The 21,920-nt window shown below is 35.6% G+C and overlaps 1 protein-coding gene and 2 long non-coding RNA genes across 3 annotated transcripts; 2 read left to right on the top strand and 1 right to left on the bottom strand.

Moving 5' to 3' along the window:
• Window positions 1-8,841: 8,841 nt before the first annotated feature.
• LOC143590310 (uncharacterized) lies at window positions 8,842-12,569 on the bottom strand. The gene is made up of 5 exons (XM_077070828.1): window positions 12,209-12,569; window positions 11,404-11,741; window positions 11,017-11,316; window positions 9,660-10,931; window positions 8,842-9,380 (listed from the first exon to the last, which is right to left on the bottom strand). Exons 1-5 carry the CDS (start codon window positions 12,552-12,554, stop codon window positions 9,009-9,011), a joined length of 2,628 nt encoding a protein of 875 aa, XP_076926943.1. The 5' UTR covers window positions 12,555-12,569; the 3' UTR covers window positions 8,842-9,008.
• Window positions 12,570-19,912: 7,343 nt separating this feature from the next.
• Window positions 19,913-20,371, top strand: LOC143590230 (uncharacterized). Its single transcript, XR_013145435.1, has 3 exons — window positions 19,913-19,979; window positions 20,062-20,194; window positions 20,268-20,371. It is a non-coding gene; the product is annotated as an uncharacterized LOC143590230 (long non-coding RNA).
• A 160-nt stretch (window positions 20,372-20,531) lies between these two features.
• Window positions 20,532-21,166, top strand: LOC143590235 (uncharacterized). The gene is made up of 4 exons (XR_013145436.1): window positions 20,532-20,648; window positions 20,735-20,915; window positions 21,003-21,071; window positions 21,142-21,166. It is a non-coding gene; the product is annotated as an uncharacterized LOC143590235 (long non-coding RNA).
• Window positions 21,167-21,920: the final 754 nt, after the last annotated feature.

Below are 21,920 nucleotides of genomic sequence, written 5' to 3' on the forward strand. Positions count from 1 at the left end.
CTCATGGAGTTAGGACTAGGTTCGACCGTATGTGGATCCCACGCCATGGTGATCTTAGAAGTCGAATCTTAGATGAAGCTCATAAGTCAAGGTACTCAATCCATCCAGGAGCTACAAAGATGTACCAAGACTTGAAAAGAGATTACTGGTGGCCAGGAATGAAGAGCGATGTAGTGGATTATGTTGGTAAGTGCTTAACTTGCTTACAAGTCAAAGCCGAACACCAAAAGCCTTATGGGAAGATGCAACCGCTAGAGATACCTGAGTGGAAATGGGAACACATCACCATGGATTTCATAACTAAGCTACCTCGTACGGCTAAGCAACATGATACCATCTGGGTGATTGTGGACCGTTTGACCAAGAGTGCTCACTTTCTGCCCATACGAGAGGCCATCTCGTCAGAAACGTTAGCAAGCTTGTTCATCAAGGAAGTTGTAACCAAGCATGGAGTACCGTTATCGATCGTGTCCGATAGAGATACACGGTTTACTTCGAGGTTCTGGAAGAAATTCCATGAAGCTATGGCGACGAGGTTGAACATCGGTACGGCGTATCATCCTCAAATTGATGGACAGTCTGAAAGGACGATCCAAACCCTTGAGGATATGCTACGTGCTTGTGTTTTAGATTTTGGTGGAAGTTGGGATGATCATCTGCATCTGGCAGAGTTCTCCTATAACAACAGTTACCATTCAAGTATTGGTATGCCACCGTTTGAGATGCTTTACGGTAGACGATGTAGAACCCCAGTGTGTTGGGGTGAGATTGGTCAGAAAGAAATGGGAAGCCTAGAAGTGGTTCAAGAAACGTCTTCAAAGCTCGATCAGATCAAAGCAAGATTGAAAGCCGCGCAAGACAGACAAAAGTCTTATGCAAATAAGCGGCGACGACCAATTGAGTTTAACGTTGGTGACTATGTGATGCTCAAGGTCTCGCCTTGGAAGGGGATTATCCGTTTTAGAAAAAAGGGAAAGTTGAGTCCGAGGTACATTGGACCGTTCAAGATTGTAGGTCGTGTGGGTGAAGTAGCTTATAAACTGGATTTACCCGATGAGTTAGAAGGAATTCATTCAACCTTCCATGTTTCTCATCTGAGGAAGTGTCTAGCTGATGACACGTCTCACGTGCCATTAATGGACATTGAGGTTGATGAACAATTGAACTACATCGAGCAACCGATAGAGATCGTTGATCGCAAGGAGAAGCAGCTTCGTCACAAAATTATACCCTTGGTAAAAGTGATATGGAAACACCGCAAGGGATCAGATGCTACTTGGGAAGCCGAGGATGAGATGCGCAAGTTTTACCCTAGTTTGTTTATGTAATAGTTGGGTTTCGGGGACGAAACCTCTTTAAGGGGGGAAGACTTGTAACATCCTAAAATTTATAATGTTGAATAAAGAAAGTTATGTTTAGTGATTTCGCGTAATTGATTAATGTCGGGGAAGGAGCGGGTCTTGGACTTGGATTAATTGAGATGGGTTAAATGAGAATGGGATTTCAGGGATATAAATACCCCCAAAGTCCCAAAATATCTTCATTTTCCCCCACCCTCCTAAACACACACATACACACACACCAAGCACACCCAAAACCGCCGCCGGCCGGGCCGAGAAAGAAGGAAGGATCGAGCGAGGTCCGGGTAAGAGAGAAAGATTAGTGGTGATACCAAGATAAACGAGATCCAAACAAGCTCAAAAGGTATGATTCTTGATCTTGGAAGTTTAAAGATCCGAGCTTTTAGGGTATAAACGACCGAAAATGGTCGGGAAGTATAGTGGGTGGTATTGAACCTTAACAAGGGTGTTAAAATCGCCCGAAATGTTGATCAGAAACCGAAACAGCGGACATCTGGGAAACTTCGCCTTCATCTGGGCAACTTCGCCTTCATCTGGGCAACTTCGCCTTCAAGCGATGAACTTCGCCTGCAAGCTAAGTTCGCCTGATGAACTTCGCCTGCAAGCTAAGTTCGTCTGATGATAAGTTCGCCTGAGGTTTAACTTCGCCTAAAGCCAAGTTCGCCTGAGGTTTAACTTCGCCTAAAGCTAAGTTCGCCTGAGGTTTAACTTCGCCTAAAGCCAAGTTCGCCTGAGGTTTAACTTCGCCTAAAGCTAAGTTCGCCTAAGGTTTAACTTCGCCTAAAGCTAAGTTCGCCTGAGGTTTAACTTCGCCTAAAGCCAAGTTAGATTAGAAAATAAATTAAAAATCTAATGAAAAATGTGTTAAGACAGTTAATGGAAATAAAATTTTTCCTAGCAGGGTCCAAGGGGCAGAGCCCCTGGCTGGGGTCGAGCTATGCACAACTGAAGAAAGGGATTACGATTAACGGTGAACGTAACCGTGTTCAGGTGAGTTTCTAGCCCCATTTATGTGTTATGTTTTCGGGGCCGTGTGCATACTCAATATGTTTGTTAATACGCTTATCCTAAGAGATAAGTATATGCCTTATGTGAATAATGTGAAATGTATGAATGATGGCTTGACGGTACGTGAACGATCTTCGGATATTGCACGTACTGTCAGGTTGTAACGCTAAGTTAAGGTAAGTATGATATGTATGCTTATGTGTATGAATGTGATAAAGTTAATAAAAGAAGGAAAGTATGGTTGTATGGTTACGAAAAGGTTACCGAGCCCTAATAATACTCGAGGTATGATGTATGGTTGTATGGTAACGAAGAGGGAATCGAACCCTACTAATATTCGAGAACTAGGGAACCGAACCCTACTAATATTCGAGGAAAGAGGGAAACCGAGCCCTAATAATACTCGTGGAAAGAGGGAAACCGAGCCCTAATAATACTCGTGGAAAGAGGGTACCGAGCCCTAATAATACTCGAGGAAGGAGGGTACCGAGCCCTAATAATACTCGAGGAAGGAGGGTACCGAGCCCTAATAATACTCGAGGAATGTAGGGCGTAATGCTCTTTATAACGTAAGATATGAAAGTAAGTTAATACAAAAGAAAGTAAGAAAGTAAGAAAGTATGAAAGTAAGAAAGTAAGAAAGTATGAAAGTATGAAAGTATGAATGAAAGAATATAATGTTATGTGAATGGTATGATTATGTGATTATCTAGAACTCACTCAGCGTAGCTGACTTTTAGTATGCACGCAGGTGAGTAGGATGAGGCAGCTCGCTTGAGGAGACACGTGGTACTGAACAAGAGCCTGGCATCTGAAGACTTATGATGTTTTAATTTTAATGTTTTAATGTGAAAAACAAAGGATGTTTTGAGACAAGTTATGGAATATTGTAATGTTTTATGAAAGTTTTATATTCCGCGTAAATGTTTTAATTAACTCTGATATTTAGAACTGTGTTTATGAGTAAATCCAACATGAAAGTAGGGTTACCGGTAACGGGGCCTTACAATAGGGAGAAGAAGTGTGACTTGCATATGGTGTTTATTGACTTAGAAACAGCCTACGACAGTGTGCTACGACAAGTTCTTTGGGAGTGCTTGGAGGGTAGAGGAGTCCCGAGGAAATATATAGAGATAACTATGAATATGTATACCAGGAGTGCAACAAGTGTCCGTGCGCCCGTGGGGGATACTGATTTCTTCCTCGTGGAGGTAGGCCTTCACCAGGGGTCAGCGTTGAGTCCGTTTCTTTTTGCAGTAGTCTTGGATGAGTTGTCAAAGTCGATTCAGGGGACACTACCGTGGTGCATGATGTTCCCAGACGATATTGTGTTAGTGGCTGACAGAATACAAGATCTAAACATGAGGCTAGAGGAGTGGCGAACAACCATAGAGACAAAAGGTTTAAGGATTAGTCTCTCTAAAACAGAGTACCTCAACTGTGATTTTGGTAGGTAAATGACAATGAGGACGCCCAGATCACCATTGAAGGGCAAGTGGTTCCGCAGGTAACGAAGTTTAAGTATCTAGGATCATTTATTCAGAGCGATGAGGAGTTAGATAGTGACGTGACCCATTGAGTTCAGGTAGGATGGTGTAGATGGAAAGCAACCACAGGTATATTGTGCGACAAGAGATTCCCAACTAACTAACAGGAAAATTTTATAGGGTCGCAGTTAGACCTTCAATGTTAAATGGAAAAAAATGTTGGGCCATCAAGAAGGCACAAGTGCAGAAGATGGAGGTAACAGAGATGAGAATGCTACACTGGATGTGTGGGCACACAAGGTTAGACCGAATAAGAAACGTTGTGTTTCAGGAGATATTAGGGGTAGGTAACATATCAGACAAGATAAGAGAGTGGAGATTGAGATGGTTTGGACATGTGAAGAGAAGACAGATGACGAATCCTGTTAAATCCGTAGAAAACATTACTATAGAGGGGAGGATGGGTAGATGACGGACTAAATTGACTTGGGATGAGATGATTAGGCATGATTTGATAAATCTAAACCCCTCTGAGGACATGGTTGAGGATATGAATTCTTGGAGACATAGAATTAAAGTAAGGATTTTTAGGGAGAAATGAATACCTTAGGGTCTTCTATTTACCTGGTTTTTGGTCACACACCATTATGGTATTTTCTTTTCATATATATATATATATATATATATGGTGCAATTACTGTACGCTAATGCCTTAACGTAAGGTAGGTTCGCGAGACGCTCAAAGGCAAAAACCTAAAGTGCTCAGAAAACGCTCACAAAACTTAAACGCTCAACAAACGCTCAAAAAACGGTCTTCGTGAAAAAAGTGAAAAATTGAACGATTAACCATCCAAAACAGTTTTTTTCGGTGAACAAATGATTGATTGGATATGTATTGACGATACCGAGATGTTTGGATGTGATTTCATGGATCGATTCGTGAAAAATGGATTCGCGTACGTAATATACGTTAAGCATTAGTGTATTGGATCTTTTCACTATATATATATTATCTATTAATGTATAAGTATTATTATTTTTACTACGTGCTATTATTAATTATATTAATATTGAACTTTGATTTCCTCTTATATTTCCTCATACATATGTTTTTTTAGAGCTGAGGGTCTCTCTGGAAGCCATCTCTCTTTCCCATTGAATAGAGGTACGGTGTGCCTACATCCCACCCTCCTCAGACCCTACTTATAACTTTTATATTGATGAGACTTCACTGGGTATGATTGATTGATTGACTAGTTTTTCATTCCACATTTTAGGGACTTGTTTAAGCCCTTATTAGGATTTACTAAATCTGCATACTTTGGTTTCGTTCTTTGAAAATAATACCTTATAGTAAGCACATATATACTTCTTCATTTAGAGTACCATAGGAAACAAAAACTTTGTTAATGTCAAGCTGGTAAAGAGACGAGATTTGTTCAACAACAAAGCTGATGACACATCGAACAATGACCATTTTTACAACTAGAGAAAATGTTTTATCAAAGTCCACATCTTTCTTTTTAACTATGCCTTGTTGCAACAAGTCTAGCTTTGTATATTTCAATTTCACTTGTGGATTTGTATTTGATTTTGTAAATCCACTTATATCCTATTAGTTTTCTAACCAGGTCGACTAAGATCCATGTGTTATTTCTATTCAACGCCTTTATCTCTTCATTCATAACATTTACCCAATTAAAATAATGTTTTATTTGAAGGTAATTTTTTGGTTCACATGAATGACTTATTTAAATAGGGCACATGTTGGGTTTGTGGAGGCTTGGACTCGGTTTACATGAAGACGGATTAAATGGGTGTTATAAAGATGGAAGACATGAGAGGTTTTGGGCCGGCCCTATATCTCTTTATTAAAGCCCGTTTATGTTATCTTGTTCCTTAAGCTAGAAAGCCTAACTAATATCTATATAATGTGATATTTGTACTTGTATTTCCTCACAAGTGAGGCAGTAGCAATAATAAAATACCCTGGTTGTAGCCTGTGAACGTAGGTCAGTCTAGACCGAACGTAAATCTCGCGTTTTCATCTTCGTTTCTTTTTCTCTTGCGGTATTATTCGTGTTTGTGTGTTCGCGAGATCCTAACAGTACAAAGCATTGATTTTCAAAGAGTAGTTTCGAGTAAGGGATTACTCCATAGAAGAGTAACCAAGTTTCAGTTTTGTTCTAATCAGGACACTGAAGTAAAGTTTTGTTTTATTTAAGCCACTTAACCTTTATTTAGTGTTTCAATCCTAATATTTGGCATGGATAATAGGTTATGTAGGTTTTTATTTTATTTTATCATTGTTTAATCATATTCTTTTATGACAATATAATTAAAAGGTTTCTAATTTTTTTTGGTATGACTGCAATTAATAATTTCTACCATTAAAATTTTGAATAGCACCCAAGTATTATTCCAAATTTTTATAAAAAAATTGTTATTTGTTTTATAAAAAAACCATAATTTTTATAAAGAAATTGGTGAATTTTTTTTCATTATTTCAAAATTTTTGTGCACGTCTTTACAACTTTAAAATTATTCTTTGCACTTTTTTTTACTAATTTTTGTAATTTCTAAAAAATATTATGCAATGTCAAAATATTTGATAATAAAAAAAAACCTAAATAACATAATATCCAGATTAAATATTTATGACTGAAACATTAAACAAATGTTAAATGACTCAAATAGAACTAAACTTTGCACCAGTTTTCTAATTGGAATAAAACTAAAACTCGATTATTATCATATAAAGTAATTCCTTGGAGTAATTTACTACCTTTTTCATATCATATATAACAATTTTTTTTAATGATGAAGTCATTATTATTATTATTATTATTATTATTTTACTTTTTCTTATTTTTTTTGGTGTGGACGAATTTCTTTTGGAACTCTTAACAAGGGTAATTTCACCATCAACCTCACTGATAACTGCAACCATTTCCTGAGGCTGCTGAGGTATACTCTCGTCATCAAGGTTTTGATGGTGGGAACCAAGCTGGTGATTGGTGTTAGCCGGCTCGTTGTGGGACCTCTCATCATCATTGGGTATTTCACTATTATGAATATCTCGCTTACATGAGTTAAAACAATAAAAAAAAATTTAAGTGTTTATCTCATGTACAGTTTTGCAATAGGGATGCAAACAACGAAGTTATCATCAACTATGATTATCTAACAGTTCAAGTACGGTTGATATAGTTGAAGCGTAATCAAAATATGGTTTTTGGGATGGAATTTGTGGCATCAACCTATATGGTTTCTAGTTTTTCTAAGTTCTCCCCTAGCCGAGTGTGAACGATTACCTTTTGATTTACCAGAAGAAGAATTAATAGCATGTTATCAAACTGAATATTCCGGTATCCAATTTGGTTTATTTTATGTTCCTTCATTCTTTATTATTTGTCACAATAACTCTTTTTTTTGGTGTGTGGAGGGGGGGGGGGGGATATTTCTATTATAGTGGATAATTTATTAATATCAATTGTCATTGAAATGACTTTTCATTTTATATTTTGGCTATTTAATAACATAATTTAGTAAATTATAAGTAATTAAAAATTAATGTTACATCCATGTTATTAGCTGACTAATTATGGATGAAATGAGAAACAAAGTAACATATTAAAACATATTTAATTTTAATTTTAATTTAAATTACTTAATTAAATAATTGTTAAAATTGGTAAGAGTTTATGTAGCATCCTATGTGGACATGCTAGAATGGTGCTATGTGTCCAAATAGTTTTGTTTTAAAAGTATAGTAAGATGCTTAAAACACACAATTTTTAAAATCGCTCTATTAATTTAAACATCATCATTTAGTTTTCATCATAAAAAATATAGGATTTCATTTATCGAAAGGTCAATGAAGGAATGCCAACATGCGTCTATTATTGAATTCACCCGACCCGACATTACCCGTTTGGGAAACATCTTGTGCGCAAGGTAACTAGATGGGTAAGTTGTCAAACCCTAAAACGGACAATTGGGTTACGAGCGGTCATTTTACTAGAGGTTTATAATCTACCATTGTGTGAATCCTGTTAAAGCACATACTCAAGGGGTGGGTTCATGATAGACGATTTGAAATTGTAAAGCAGACTCCCCGTTTGTTGAAGTCTTACCATTCGTGAAAGAAGTATGGATAAAAGTTTGATGGTGTTTATGGGAAATTAAAATGGGGTGTTAGCGTTGCCATTAGCTTCAAATGTTGTTTTCGGTTGCTAAAACATATCTAAATGGACCACTTTTTCCCCAAAAACAATTTCGTTCCATCAAAGTCGTCTTCAGATTTAATCAACACTAGAAGAAGAGGTTCCCTCCACTCGGATAAAATCGGAAGTGCTACAAAGATTATGACAGGCTCTATTTCACCTTACCTCCAGCTTCCACATACAATGAACGCTTGCATTTGTTAGAAGTACATTTCGTGAACCGTCATGACCAACCAGTTTCTAGTTTATGTAACCAACCCCCAACGGTTAATCCACACGTACTTTTGAGTTAACAGTTATTCCTTTCTTTATTATGGAACAACAAGTCGATAGTAACATCCGAAGTGGTCCAGGCGAAACTTGATCAATTCACAACCTCCAATAAGTCATGTGGCTACGACCGCTGGATCAATAATTCGTGTTTGTAATTCATTTTTTTTCTATATCCTAAGTTTTCTTTTATTAACTTACTTCTTTTATAAATTAATAATCCCAGACACCAGATACATGCCATTCTTTCTCTTATTGCTTGATTGTATCATCCCATAGGTTTCACATGCAACTAGGGTTTTATTTGGTCACATTCTCGTAATCTGGTTCAAATGAATTTTTCATATAGTTGCAAGACAATTTATGTCTATGCAGTTACCTTTTCCTTTCTAAGTGCTACCAAATGAACAAACATATTTATTACAACCTGTGCACCCAGAAAAGCACAATGACAACTTACAAAGGCAACCATTTAGTCCTACTAACAGAAACAAATTATTCAACCCAAAATCAGACATGAACTCCCACAATGATCTGCAACACAACTTACAAAACCAATAATTAAACCTACTACTAGATACAACATAAAGACATTATTATTCTTAGAAAATTAGACATGAACTCGACCATTAAGCTTCTCGAATTCTGTCTCATCATTACAGTCTTCGTTGGTTTTGAACCCCGGTCTTGAATCCACCACCTGCCTCTCTTCTGGCTGCTTCTTCATCTGCTTTTCTTGCTCTTTGTGCCATCTCTTGTTCTTTCTTCATAGCAGCCTCTCCTTCACCTTGTGCTTCGTGTTGGTGTTCACTTCCTTCACCACCGCCCCATCGTGTTACCGTCTCTTCTTCATATCCTCTACCCTCCTCTTGTTGTCTAGCGGCCTCTTCAATATGTTTCTGTCTCATAGCCGCCTCTTGTTGTCTAGCGGCCTCTTCTTCATGTTTCCGCTTCATAGCTGCCTCTTGCTGCCTAGAGGCGGCCTCTTCTTGTTGCCTCCTCATTGCCTCCTCTTGTTGACGAGCAGCCTCAGCTGCTTCTTGTTGTTGTCTTCTAGCCTCCTCATGTTGTCGAGCAGCCTCAGCCTGTTGTTGTTGCCTTCTAGCCTCTTCATATCGTTGAGCAGCCTCAGCTGCTTCTTGTTGTTGTCTTCTAGCCTCCTCATGTTGTCGAGCAGCCTCAGCCTGTTGTTGTTGTTGCCTTCTAGCCTCCTCATATCGTTGAGCAGCCTCAGCCTGTTGTTGTTGTTGCCTTCTAGCCTCCTCATATCGTTGAGCAGCCTCAGCCTGTTGTTGTTGCCTTCTAGCCTCTTCTTCTTGCTGTTTTCTAGCGGCCTCTTGTTGTCTAGCAGCCTCTTCTTCTTGTTGCCTCCTTATGGTCTCCTCTTGTTTTCTGGCTGCGGCCTCTTGTTCTTGTTGCCTTCTGGCTGCGGCCTTTTGTTCTTGTTGTCTTCGGGCTGCGGCCTCTTGTTCTTGTTGTCTTCGGGCTGCGGCCTCTTGTTCTTGTTGTCTTCGGGCCGCCTCTTCTTGTTCTTGCCTTTGTCTAGCTAATTCCTCCTCTTCCTGTCTTCTCCTTTCGGCTTTCTGTTCCTGTTCTTCCGCAGCCTCCTCTTCTTGATGTCTCCTTCTGGTGGCTGCCTCCTCTTCTTGTTGTCTCCACCTTTCGACCGCCTCCTCTTGCTGTCTAGCAGCCTCCTCTTCCTGCTGTCGCCTCTTGGCCTCCTCCTCTCTTCTCGCCGCTTCTTCTTCCCTCCTTCGAGCTTCCTCTCGTTCTCTTTCCTCTGCCTCTTTCTGTCTAGCTGCCTCCTCTTCCTCCCATCGCCTCTTAGCCTCTTGTTCTTCTTGCTCTCTTCTCGCTGCTTCTTCCTCCCTCTTTCGGGCTTCTTCTTGCTCTCTTTCCGCCTCCTCTTGTTTTCTAGCAGCTTCCTCTTCCTCCTGACGCCTCTTAGCCTCTTGTTCCTCCTGCTCTCTTCTTGCAATTTCTTCTTCCCTTTTTCGGGCTTCCTCTTGCTCTCTTTTTGCCTCTTCTTCAGCCCTCTTTTGTGCCTCCTCTTGCTCTCTTCTCGCCTCTTCTTGTCGCCTTGCTTCTTCTTCCGCTTCTCTCTCTCTTTCTTCCTCTTCTCTTTCCTTAGCTTCCTCCTCTTTTTCCCGTTGAATTTCCTCTTTCATTAACCTTTCTTCTTCTTCCGCACATGAGGTGCATTCCAGAATAATGGCATCACTCTGAGCTGATAACATTTCATCCATTGTTGTGTTGCTCACACCCAAAGAAGCTGCCAGCACCCCTTTATCCAATACCTGGAAAACCGATGCTGAACCAACCAAGTATTGTGGATGGTTATTCTTTTGTGTAGTCGTGAATCCCAAGAAAATAAACGACCCGTTGTTAAAAGAGATCTGAGCCATTGGATGATATCTTGGCACTACAAACACATCACCTTCTTCAACTCTAAACCGCAAGTTTTTACACTCCGCTTCGTCTACAGTACTAGGACACACCACATGAACCATTCCACTTCCTTCCAAAACTACTGCAATCTCCGCTGTCATTGGGTTCCAATGCGGCCCCATCATCGACCCCTAATGTCATCACATAATAATATCACTGTGTAAATAATTTCAAAATATGTATGTTACAAAATATTAATTCTTCATGGTTGCTAACCTTGGTCAGATTAACCAAGAAGATTCCAAAATCCGAGTCCTTCAACGCGTCCATCTGTTTGCTTGTAACAACAAGACTCCACCCGTTGCAATTCTCGAAATCATGCTTCGCTTCTAGGATGTTAAACGCCTTTCCCTTTTTATTTTTGTTCAGTTCAATCAAGCCGTTACCCATAATCCCAAGGAAGGCTCTCATGCTCCTATAATGCATCTCGAACATTTCATTCGCGGTCGAGACTCCGTGCACAATCATTTGTTGTCGTCCTCCGCTTCTCAACTCCTGTAACACTACCTCGTTAACCTGAACAAGAAACATAACAGTTTAGGTTTAGCAAGTTGTTGATCTTCTAAGTATCTTTGTTGTCTTAATGCTTTGAACTCTTCTTACATTAAGTGCTGCTTGAAGGACTTTGTTATCAAACCCGAACAGCAAATCACCAACGCTTGAATAGGGTCCAAACGATGATCCTTCCTGCATAGAAACATATATTTTGTAAGTGTGGTGTTTGAGCATTGAGTTTGAAGTTTGAATACATACTCGTATCTCCTCCTTGGAGTCGGAGAAAATGGCGGTGATACGAAACTTCCGCCGTTCGGATTCTAAGTTGCTTTGTAAGTAGAAAAAAGATCCGGTGCGGAGCCGATAAACATCTCCGGTTCTCAAGTCTACTTGTCGAAGTTTTTTCTTATCCTTCTGAAGATCAACCCAATTCAAAGTTCCACTTCCTGATTAAATGAACCGGTGTATTATTAGTTCAAATATAGAAGAGGCCATAACGGTTATTTATTTAAGACATGTTATATATTTGATTTTTTTTTATTAACATCCTATTTAGGTTGTAACATCTACCAAAGTTAATATCCAAAGTTAATCAATACCCAGCCCGTTTTCGGCCGGTTAACTTCCTTATCTAAATGAGACACATTTATTTCTTTAGTAGTCTTCTCTTTGGGTTAAATTGTTTCACTAAATATTTAGTCGTGTTTAATTAACTTATCTAACTAGTAGCCTTTGGGCTAACTTGTTTAACTAAATAGGTAGTGTTGGGCACACATGTTTAATAATTAAATGGATTACACTTGTTTACGTAAATGTGTCGTTTTGGCATGGCATATTTATTTAATAACTAAATGGGCAACTCGATCGTTAATTAAACATGTTGACCCGTCCATTTAAAATGTGAAGTAAGTACCTGAGTTGACATAGAAAACCATGTCGGAATGAAGAAGCACAGGAACAAAAAGAGAGTTTGGTTCCATGGTAATGAACCGGAGATCATAGAATCCATCTTTACCATCACTCACTTTCACAACCGCAATCTCTCCGAACTCGGTAGAAACCGCAACCCACCGCTGATCTTGTCTCACCACCGTCCCATGTGTTCCGGCCACCGGCACCGGAACACTGCCACCACCTCCCACCTTTCCACCACCATGCAAGGCTGTCGTTGACTGTGGGTAGAAAACACAAACAGATACGATAAATATAACCCAAATTGAAAGAGAATTATTATTATTATTATTATTATTATTAGACATTGTTGATGAAGCTTTGAGCTGGTTGAGCTAGCTAGTGTGTGTTTCTGTGAAGAAGATGGTCACATTTATTATATGGAGTGTGAGTTATGTGGCAGTCGGGTGTTGGACACGTGGATGATGGGTTGGGTACGTGGAGGGGATTGGTGTGAGGCATTGACTGTCTTTTTCCTTATATATTTGCATGAGAAGTTTTAAGTTTATCAGAACCATTCATTTCATGACCAAGACATAAATAAAAATTCAATTTGGATAATCGGAATAAGAGTATTTCTTTTACATTTTTTAACTTTTACCATGTGATTCACGGATATACGGCAGAAATAACTGGGTATTTATATAAATAACTGGGTATTTATAAGTAACCTTCTAGTTTCAAGCATTATTAATAAGAGCACCCACATCGCTATGATCGTAATTGTAATTGTGGCCCGTCCAATATGGCACACAACAAACGTGATGTCGCAAACCTCAAGTGTTGTAGAAAGTTATCCGAAAGGGTGGGGTTTGTGCCTGCCAGAAGACGAACGAAAAGTGAAGGCCACCCCCCCCTCTCTCTCTCTCACACTATTATAATAATTTTTTAATGAGTTTTTCGAAAGTTTGGTGTCGTGGAAGAAAGTAAGGGTTTTTGAGAAAAAAATTGAACATGATGTTGCGCTGATATAGTGGTTTTGGGATTTTTTTTAAATGGATTAGGTGGTTTAAAAAATAGTTTTAGGTTGTTGACCAAATTTTAAGTTCTTTTAGGTCGTTCAAAAATGATGGTTTACATTTTGAACGCTCTAATTGTTATATTATCCCCCTATATAATAAAAGACAATCTTTTAAGCCACTTGTCCCATTCTCCTTAAAAATGCTGATGTGTCACTCATATAATCAATTTGCTGACGTGTCAGTTTTTTAGCAACGGTAAAACAAAACGGGTTCACCAATCCATTATCCGGTTCATCAATACATTCAATTTTCAGAAACCCTAACACATCTCACAAACATATCGCTTCTCATGTTCTCTTCTCTGCCTCTTCTTCTTTCTTCTCCAGAAACCCTAAATAAATCACTATTCATCTATGCTACTGCCATATTTCTCTCCATCAAATCAACCTTGGCTTCTTGAATAACCTACGAGTCATTTACTTGACGAACGTTCCCCTCATTTCAAGGTACGACTCTTTCTCAAACTTTAGATCTGCTTTATTTGTTAGTTATTTTTGATATGAATTAGTATCATTACTTTGATTCTGTTATGACTTCCTTTTTCTTAACATTTTTATAGGTTTGACAAACAAAAAAAACTGAATGTTCATACAATGAATTGGTCAAATCCTAACTAAGTTGTACTTGACGGGCACCTAATTTTATGGTATGAGTATTTTGTCAAACTTCATATCTGGTTCATTTGTTAAATTTTGTTGAAATTAATTAGTGGTGTCATATATTTGGACTAAGTTGTACTCTTTGCTGATTATTATATTATGACTTTCTTTTCTTTCACTTTTTTTTTATAGGTTTCACAAACAACCAAATGCTAACTGAGTGGTCTTACGTTGGAGGCCATTATGTAAAAGCTATCACCATCAAACATTTCATATTTAGGCTTCCTTATCATTCAAAATACGTAAGTTAAAATTATATATTTATTTTTGAGATTTGAATACTTTTCACCCGCTTAACTTTTGTATAATTTCTTCATTTATTTTATTAGACATTTGCAAAGGGTGTAAAGAACAATGAGATACCTGCAAGAAGCGTGTTTGGGTTGGAATTATATCAGAACCATTAGTAACATTTGCTCTTTCATGTGAAACTTGATCCTCTCTTGCCGTAAGTTATAGTTAATGTTTATTATAACCACATTTCTGATACATAAACATTTATGATAAAAGTTTTTGATCTTTTATGGTTAATTGCAAAAGTTATAACCAACTATATTGTGCCATTTCCATCTGCAAAGCTAAAACATTGATGGTTTTCTACCTAAAATAAAATTTAGACCAATGTTGGCTACCTTTTTATTATTTAGTAAATATAATTAAACTTAAAAGCAAATATCAAAACTGATTCGGGTATTTGGGTTACTAAAACTATTCGGTTCACGTAATTACATTTATGGTATGAGTATTTGGTGGTTCGGGTAGTTCGGGTATTTGGTCAAATCCTAACTAAGTTGTACTTGACGAGCACCTAATTTCATGATATGGGTATTTGGTCAAATCCTAACTAAGTTGTACTCGATTCTCACGAGTTTGGTTCGGTTTCAATTTTTTTCCATCTTTACTAAATTTAAAAAACATAAACTTAATAACAAAAACTGGTTTTTTCGGTTTTTAAAGGTTTAGTTCAGTTTTGCAGTTTTCGGTAAATGAAATACCGAAACCGAACCAAAAACTTGGTTGTTAGAAAAATCAAACTTTATATTCTCTCTATCAAAACCGAACCGGAAAACTCAGCTGTTTGAAAAACCAAATATATGTGTGTTCAGTTTTTCAAAAGTTTCATTCCTGATCTCCACATATTATGAAAAAATAAAACCCCTACTTTGAATTTGCAATTATAAAACAAATGCTCAGTAACAAAAACTTTTTTTACGTTTTTAAAGATTTGGTTCAGTTTTCGGTACATGAAATACTGAAACCGAACAGGAAACTCGATTGCTTGAAAAACTATCTGTTATTCAATAAAAAATGGATTTATATTTTTTAATATCTTGATTTCAGGAATTCTAGCTTTGATTCTGAGATGTTTCGAGTTGACCCGTAACGTAATGCTTTATGCTCATATGGCTTCTCCTCTTGCTTCGGTTGTTGATTATTGGTTCCCTTGCCCAAGTAATTATAATTATATCTTTATACAAAGTTTGGTTTTTGGTTACTAAAACCGTTCGGTTCTCGATTTTGACGAGTTTGGCTCGGTTTCAAATTTTTCAGTCTTTATTAAATTTAAAAAAACATAAACTTAATAACAAAAATTGGTTTTTTCGCTTTTTAAAGGTTTGGTTCAGTTTACCAGTTTTCGGTAAATGAAATACCGAAACCGAACCAGAAACTCGGCTGTTAGAAAAACCATAAACAATAAAAAAAGGGATATATGTATTAAATATTTTGATTTCATGAACTCTAGCTTTGATCCCGAGACGTTTCGAATTGACCTGTAACGCAATGTTCAGTATTTTTATGCTCATATGTTGGTTACAAATGCTTGGGATGTTGATCGTTGGTTCTCTTCCTCAAATAATTTTCTTTATATATATTTATACAAAGTATGGTTTTTGGGTTACTAAAATTGTTCGGTTTTCGATTTTCACAACGAGTTTGGTTTTGTTTTTTCACTCTTAATAAATTTATAGAACAAAAATTCAATAACAAAAACTGCTTTCTTTTCCAGTTTTTAAAGGTCTGGTTAAATTAAAGGTATGACTCTTTTTACATACATATCAATGTTTTTAAATTTTTTCAAGACCTTACACCAAAAAAGTATAAAACTTTATATCCTAAACACTTCAAACTTTATTCATATATTCACTTTTCTTAAAATAACTTTACAATTGATATATCTTTCTCAATTCAAATCTGGCTTTTTTGTTTTGTAACACTCAATATACAATCAATAAATATATTTTAAATATTTTTAAAACCTTACACCAAAAAAATATAAAACTTTATACTCTAAACACTTCAAACTTTATTTATATATTCAGTTTTCTTAAAATAGCCTTACAATTGATATATCTTTCTCAATTCAATATGATTTTTTTTGTTTGTAACACTCAATATATAATCAATAAGTATATTTTTAAATTATTGTTTTGTTTATATGTCTGATTTATATTCTCTCTATCGAAACCAAGCCGGAAAACTCGGTTGCTTGAAAAACCATAAACTATCTGTTATTCAATAAAAAATGGATTTAAATTTTTAAATATTTTGATTTCAGGTATTCTAGCTTTGATCACGAGACGTTTCGAGTTAACCCGTAACGCAATGTTTTGTATTTTCATGCTCATATGGCTTCTCCTCTTGCTTTCCATGTTGATCGTTGGTTTCCTTGCTCAAGTAATTATCTTTATATGTTTATATAAAGTTTGGTTTTTGGGTTACTAAAACTGTTCGTTTTTCAATTATCACCAGTCTGGTTCAGTTTCTACTTTTTTTCAGTCTTTTATTCAATAATAAAAACTGTTTTTTTCGGTTTTAAATGTTTGGTTTAGTTTCCAGTTTTCGGTACATGAAAAACCGAAACTGAACCGGAAACTTGGTTGTTTGAAAAACTATCTGTTATTCAGTACAAAAAGGATTTCTAGATTTATAAAAGAAGGTTTTTTTTTAAAAAAAAAATTATAACAATTTTGCATTCTTTCTTAAAGTTACTTTTAAACACATATTTGAAATTAATCTCATTTGTCTTTACATAAATCTGAATTTGATTTGACCATACATATAAAACCTCAAATGAGATAACTATTTGAGGTTTACAACTTCTATAAATTTTACTTTTTCAGTAAACGATTTATGTTGACATGCACATATCTACTATTTAAGCCTTTTCTAGACTTTACACCAAATAGGTAAAAAAGTGGCTACCCTAAAAAGTTCACACATTCTTCATATATGCAAACATCTTTCAAATAATTACCCTAAAAAATTCAAAATTTGTTTCTCTTTTGTTACAGTTAATGAGGTTTTAACTTTTATAGAGGGATTTGGCCTTAAACTTTTTGATTGGGACTTGTCACTTTTTATAACCTTTTCACGTTTACCAATAGAGATTCAACTTCATGCTTTTTTGATGCATACTTAAAATGCATTTTTGCTTTACATTTCAACATTATAAATACTACTCATTCTCCATCACATTTCAACCAAACCCTTTTCTCACTTCTTTGTGTTCATTGAGTTCTTACTCTACCAAATACCACTAAACTCATGGAACCCAAGTACTATTATATTCTATTCATATTTTGTTTTCTTTACCATGTTTCAACATAGTTAATACATTTTTAAACATTTATTGATAAACATCTATATTTCTATACAGCTTGCCTGCACTTGGTAACATTACCTACCTGAAGGATCTGGATTTGTCTCGCTGTGATTATACGGTCAAGGTTCGTGTCATCGGGTTATGGAAACAACCGATGTACAACAATCCTGAACAGTTGTACTCCATTGAAATGATCGTTGTTGACGAGCAGGTATATGTTTCTTCATTAATCATATTATCATTAAGTTTATTTAATAAAAAACATCACACTTTTTCATTTTATCCTTGTAGGGTACTACTATGCAAGCAAATCTTCTTCGTCGATGGATTTCTAGATTTGAAAGTATTCTCAATGAATCAGGTTATACTTTATGGCTTATCAAAACATGCTCATGTACACTCTTTGCTTAAAGAATAGTACTAGGTTTTCTTCTATGTTTAGAAAATACCACATTTACTCATTGTTTTGTAGGACTACCCTTACAAAAGTAGTCTTTTTTTCTTATTATTCATAGCATTGTAAATTGTTTGGATTTAGGATTGTAAATTGTTTGAATCTAGGAGAATATTTTAAGTCACTTTATGCAACTCGAGATTTAGGATCTGAGTCGATGTAGGTAATAATTCTGAAGTTAGGTTAATATAATGTGTCAATGAATATTAGTTTGAATGGTTATGGCTGTTGCAACTTGAGATACAAAAAATTGTAAGTATAAGCTAATATTTTATGTGAATGAATATTTAATTTGAATGGTTCTAATAGTAGTTATCACTTTAGAACACCATTCAGTTTTTATTTGGTTTCAATGATTTCAATACATTTAGCTATTAAGGTCTTACAACTAGGGCTGTCCAAAATGCTCGTCGTTCGTTCGTCATTCGTTCAAAAATTGCTCGAAAAATGTTCGTTCAATTTCGGCTTGGTTTGGAAGTGAGCCGTTCGGCTCAGTTTGGTTTAAAAACAATCCAAGCACGAGCAAAGCCTCGCTCTGTTTGGTTCGGTTCGTTTTGCTCGAATTATTTTTTATTTGTTAGTTTTATATATAAACTTTCTGAATATACATAAAAGTATACTACCTTTTTAAAGTTTTTATAATTTTAATCTTTTGTGTTGATTTTAAAGTTCAAATTTAAACCATAACCGCTCGTTTTATATATGTTTTGTTGTTAACTTTTAGTTTTATACATGTTAAAGGTGGAACTTTAGACAATTTAGAGTTGAAAGTATTGAATTAATGATATTTGAAAGTTTTAGAAATTTTAAATTGGAAACTTCGTACGAAATCAAGCAAAACCAAGCCGCACCAAGCCGCTCGGTTTCAAACCAAACCAAGTTCAAGTATAAAGATATCGCTCGTTTCTTTAAATTCAATCCGCTCGGTTCGGCTCGCTTTCAATCCAAACCAAGTATGAGCATATCCGCGTTCGGTTCGGTTAGGTTTGTGATCAACCCTACTTACAACTAACTGTATGAACCTGTTTTCATTCTCTCTACATTAAAAGCGTGACGAATTATTTTTGTTATATTTGCTGCTATTTTTAGAAAGTAACATTTTATAACTATAATTATATGAACCTGTCTTATAATTATAATAATCCTTTTTATCCATTGTTATAGTAATTTGAAAGTAACACTACCTTGCATTACTAAACAATTTAATTAAAAGCTATAACATTTATTTTTTCTAGACTGTTACTACATTGTCAAACCGACAATTGGTTTAAACGAGTCCAAGTATAAGTACGTTGAAAACCAAAGCAAGCTAGGAATCTATTGTGACACCGAAATCTACCGCTGCAATCAATTCTCTGGCCCAACATATGGGTTTTCCTTCACAAACTTTAAGGGCATGGTTGAACAAACTATTCCTGAAAATCAACCACTAGGTAATAAAACACCTCATCAGTTTTATTCATTATAACTTTACAATAACTTTACAAATAGTCCCCGCTGTGTAGCTCAGTTGGTTAAGGGGGCGTGAGACTTGGAAAAATAACTTTACAATACTTATTTGTTTATTATATATTTTTAATGGTTATTTGTTAGATGTTATTGGATTTGTTGCTGATGTTGGGAACCCTAAGAAAATCAAAACACAAAGGGGGGGATGACACAAAGAAACTGAATGTCGTTCTTCAAGATCTACAATTTGTCTTTTTCTTATATTATTTAAATATAAATTTTAACTCTCACCAACTATTTGATAAACATTTTTCTTAATTACTTTCTTGAAGGATGCAAAAAATTTACTTGTCGTTTTGGGGTTCTAATGCGGATATGATGCTTGAGCATTGAGAAAAAAGAGAACAAGATGGTCTCATTGTTGTTATCCTACAGTTTGGTTCACTGAATTACTTTGGAAGTTTGGCTTTTGTTAACAGTTGTTTCAGTGTTTCAAAGATTTTCATCAACTCTGACATTGATGAAATCACTTTCTTTCGAAACATGTATCCTAACTTTAATACTGAAACAATACTTTTTAACATCTTATTATTTACTTCTATTAACCAGTTGATGTTTTTTTAACAGCCTTCTAGAGAAATCTGCTGCTTCTTCATGTTCCACTCAATCTTCTAAGCTCTCAGGAATGTTTTTATCTTTGTATGATGAATTCATTGTAAGATCTAAGTTCAATAACATAGCAGAACTGAATCTGCATCAGGTTATATACATTAATTTATTATAATAATTGCTATATCTTTTAAGTGCTTATAACTTATAAATACATTTTTTAGGTGAAATATGTTGTAATTGTTGGGAAAGTTTGGTTGATACCCAAAGACTTGCCGTGGTATTATTTGGCCTGTAAAACCTGCAACAGGAAGGTTACCAGCGTTTTGCTGACGAGGGGGAGGTTTACAAGTGCAAAACCCAAACATGCAATAATAGTGCCATTCACTTTCTGCAAAGGTATTAACAAATTCATGAGTTATCTTAATTACATTATTTATTTCATATTGTTTATATTTGCTTACCAACTTAACTACAATATACTATTTAGGTTTAGACTTCCACTAGCTGTCCAAGACTCAAGCGGAATTGTTTCATTGACATTATTTGATCGGGATTCTTGCAAGCTGCTCAACTCAACAGCCTCAGCTCTTATCGACAAATATGTAAGTCTAAGATCTACATATTACGCAAACTATAATTAAAGATTTTTAAAATTTTTCCTTCATTTAAAAATTTATGTATACTACAGGGGATTGATACCGGCGACTCTCCCACTGAATTTAATGTCCTTATAGGAAAAAAAATATGCTTTTAAGATTGACATCTCACAGTACAACTTAGATACCAGTTCCTCAGTTTTTGCCATTACTATACTGACTGATGACGTGGACGTCATTGCTGAACTCGAAAAGAAGGCAAACAATGTTGCTGTTGTACTTCTATTTTTTTGGTTCATTAAAGTTTTATGTTTTAATCATAATCATTTTTTTATAATCAAGATTTTTATTAATATGTAGGTGGACAACTCTACTTCCATTGGCAACGAAACCAATGATAACCAGTCACAAGGAACTGTTGAGTTGAAGGTATGTCTTATATGAACTTTTTTTTTCATTACTTACATTTGTGATAGTAATTATTTGAGTTAAAATGTAGGATGCTCAATCTGAAGATCTTACTAATCTGAAGATCTTACTATGGAAGTCCTTGCTGTTGACTCAACCCAAACTGGCAACTCAAAGGTATTTTACATGAAATACAAAATTTTGATATTCTGTTTCAACTATTAATGTTTAAGTAATTATATATCTATTACATATTTTGACACGTTTGGTTTATATTTATGTTTAGTTCGTAGCTGAATACATGGCTGAAAATAGCACTCCTTTGGCAAAAACTTTGAATGAAAAATGCATTAAAAAATGCATGTGGTTGAAGCTGTAAAATTTAAGAGGAAGTCAAAACATCCAGAATTAAAGAAAAACTTAGCTGACAGTTTTTATTCAGAGGATGCTGGCCAATTGTCTACCACTTAGCCGCCTTTTTATGGCAAGCCAACTCTTCTTACTCCCAAGATTGAAAAATGATGTCTTCAAAATCTTAATGTTCTATGTTTAATTTTCGTATTTTCTTTAAATGTCTTTGCAATTAGTTTCATGGTTTAAGAACTTCAAAATTATTTTGTTGAGCTTTTGTTGGGGTAACTTTTGTAACATTTCGAAACTATTATTATCTTTTGATCACTTATGTGATGTTTATTTTGTTAGTAGTTGGATGTTGAATTTCTTGGTGGTTTTATGTTTTTTTTGACAGAGTTACAGAAATTGTCCTTTATGTTTACCCAAAATTTCACTGGTGGTCTTTTATTCTCAAGATTAACATAATTTGTACTTTATGTTTCAAAATGTTACATTGTTTGTCCTTTAACACTAACC

Source organism: Bidens hawaiensis, unplaced genomic scaffold (assembly GCF_021521415.1).
Source record: "Bidens hawaiensis isolate Kalapana, Puna unplaced genomic scaffold, B.hawaiensis_p1.1 tig00001647_1, whole genome shotgun sequence".
Lineage (NCBI taxonomy): Eukaryota > Viridiplantae > Streptophyta > Magnoliopsida > Asterales > Asteraceae > Bidens > Bidens hawaiensis.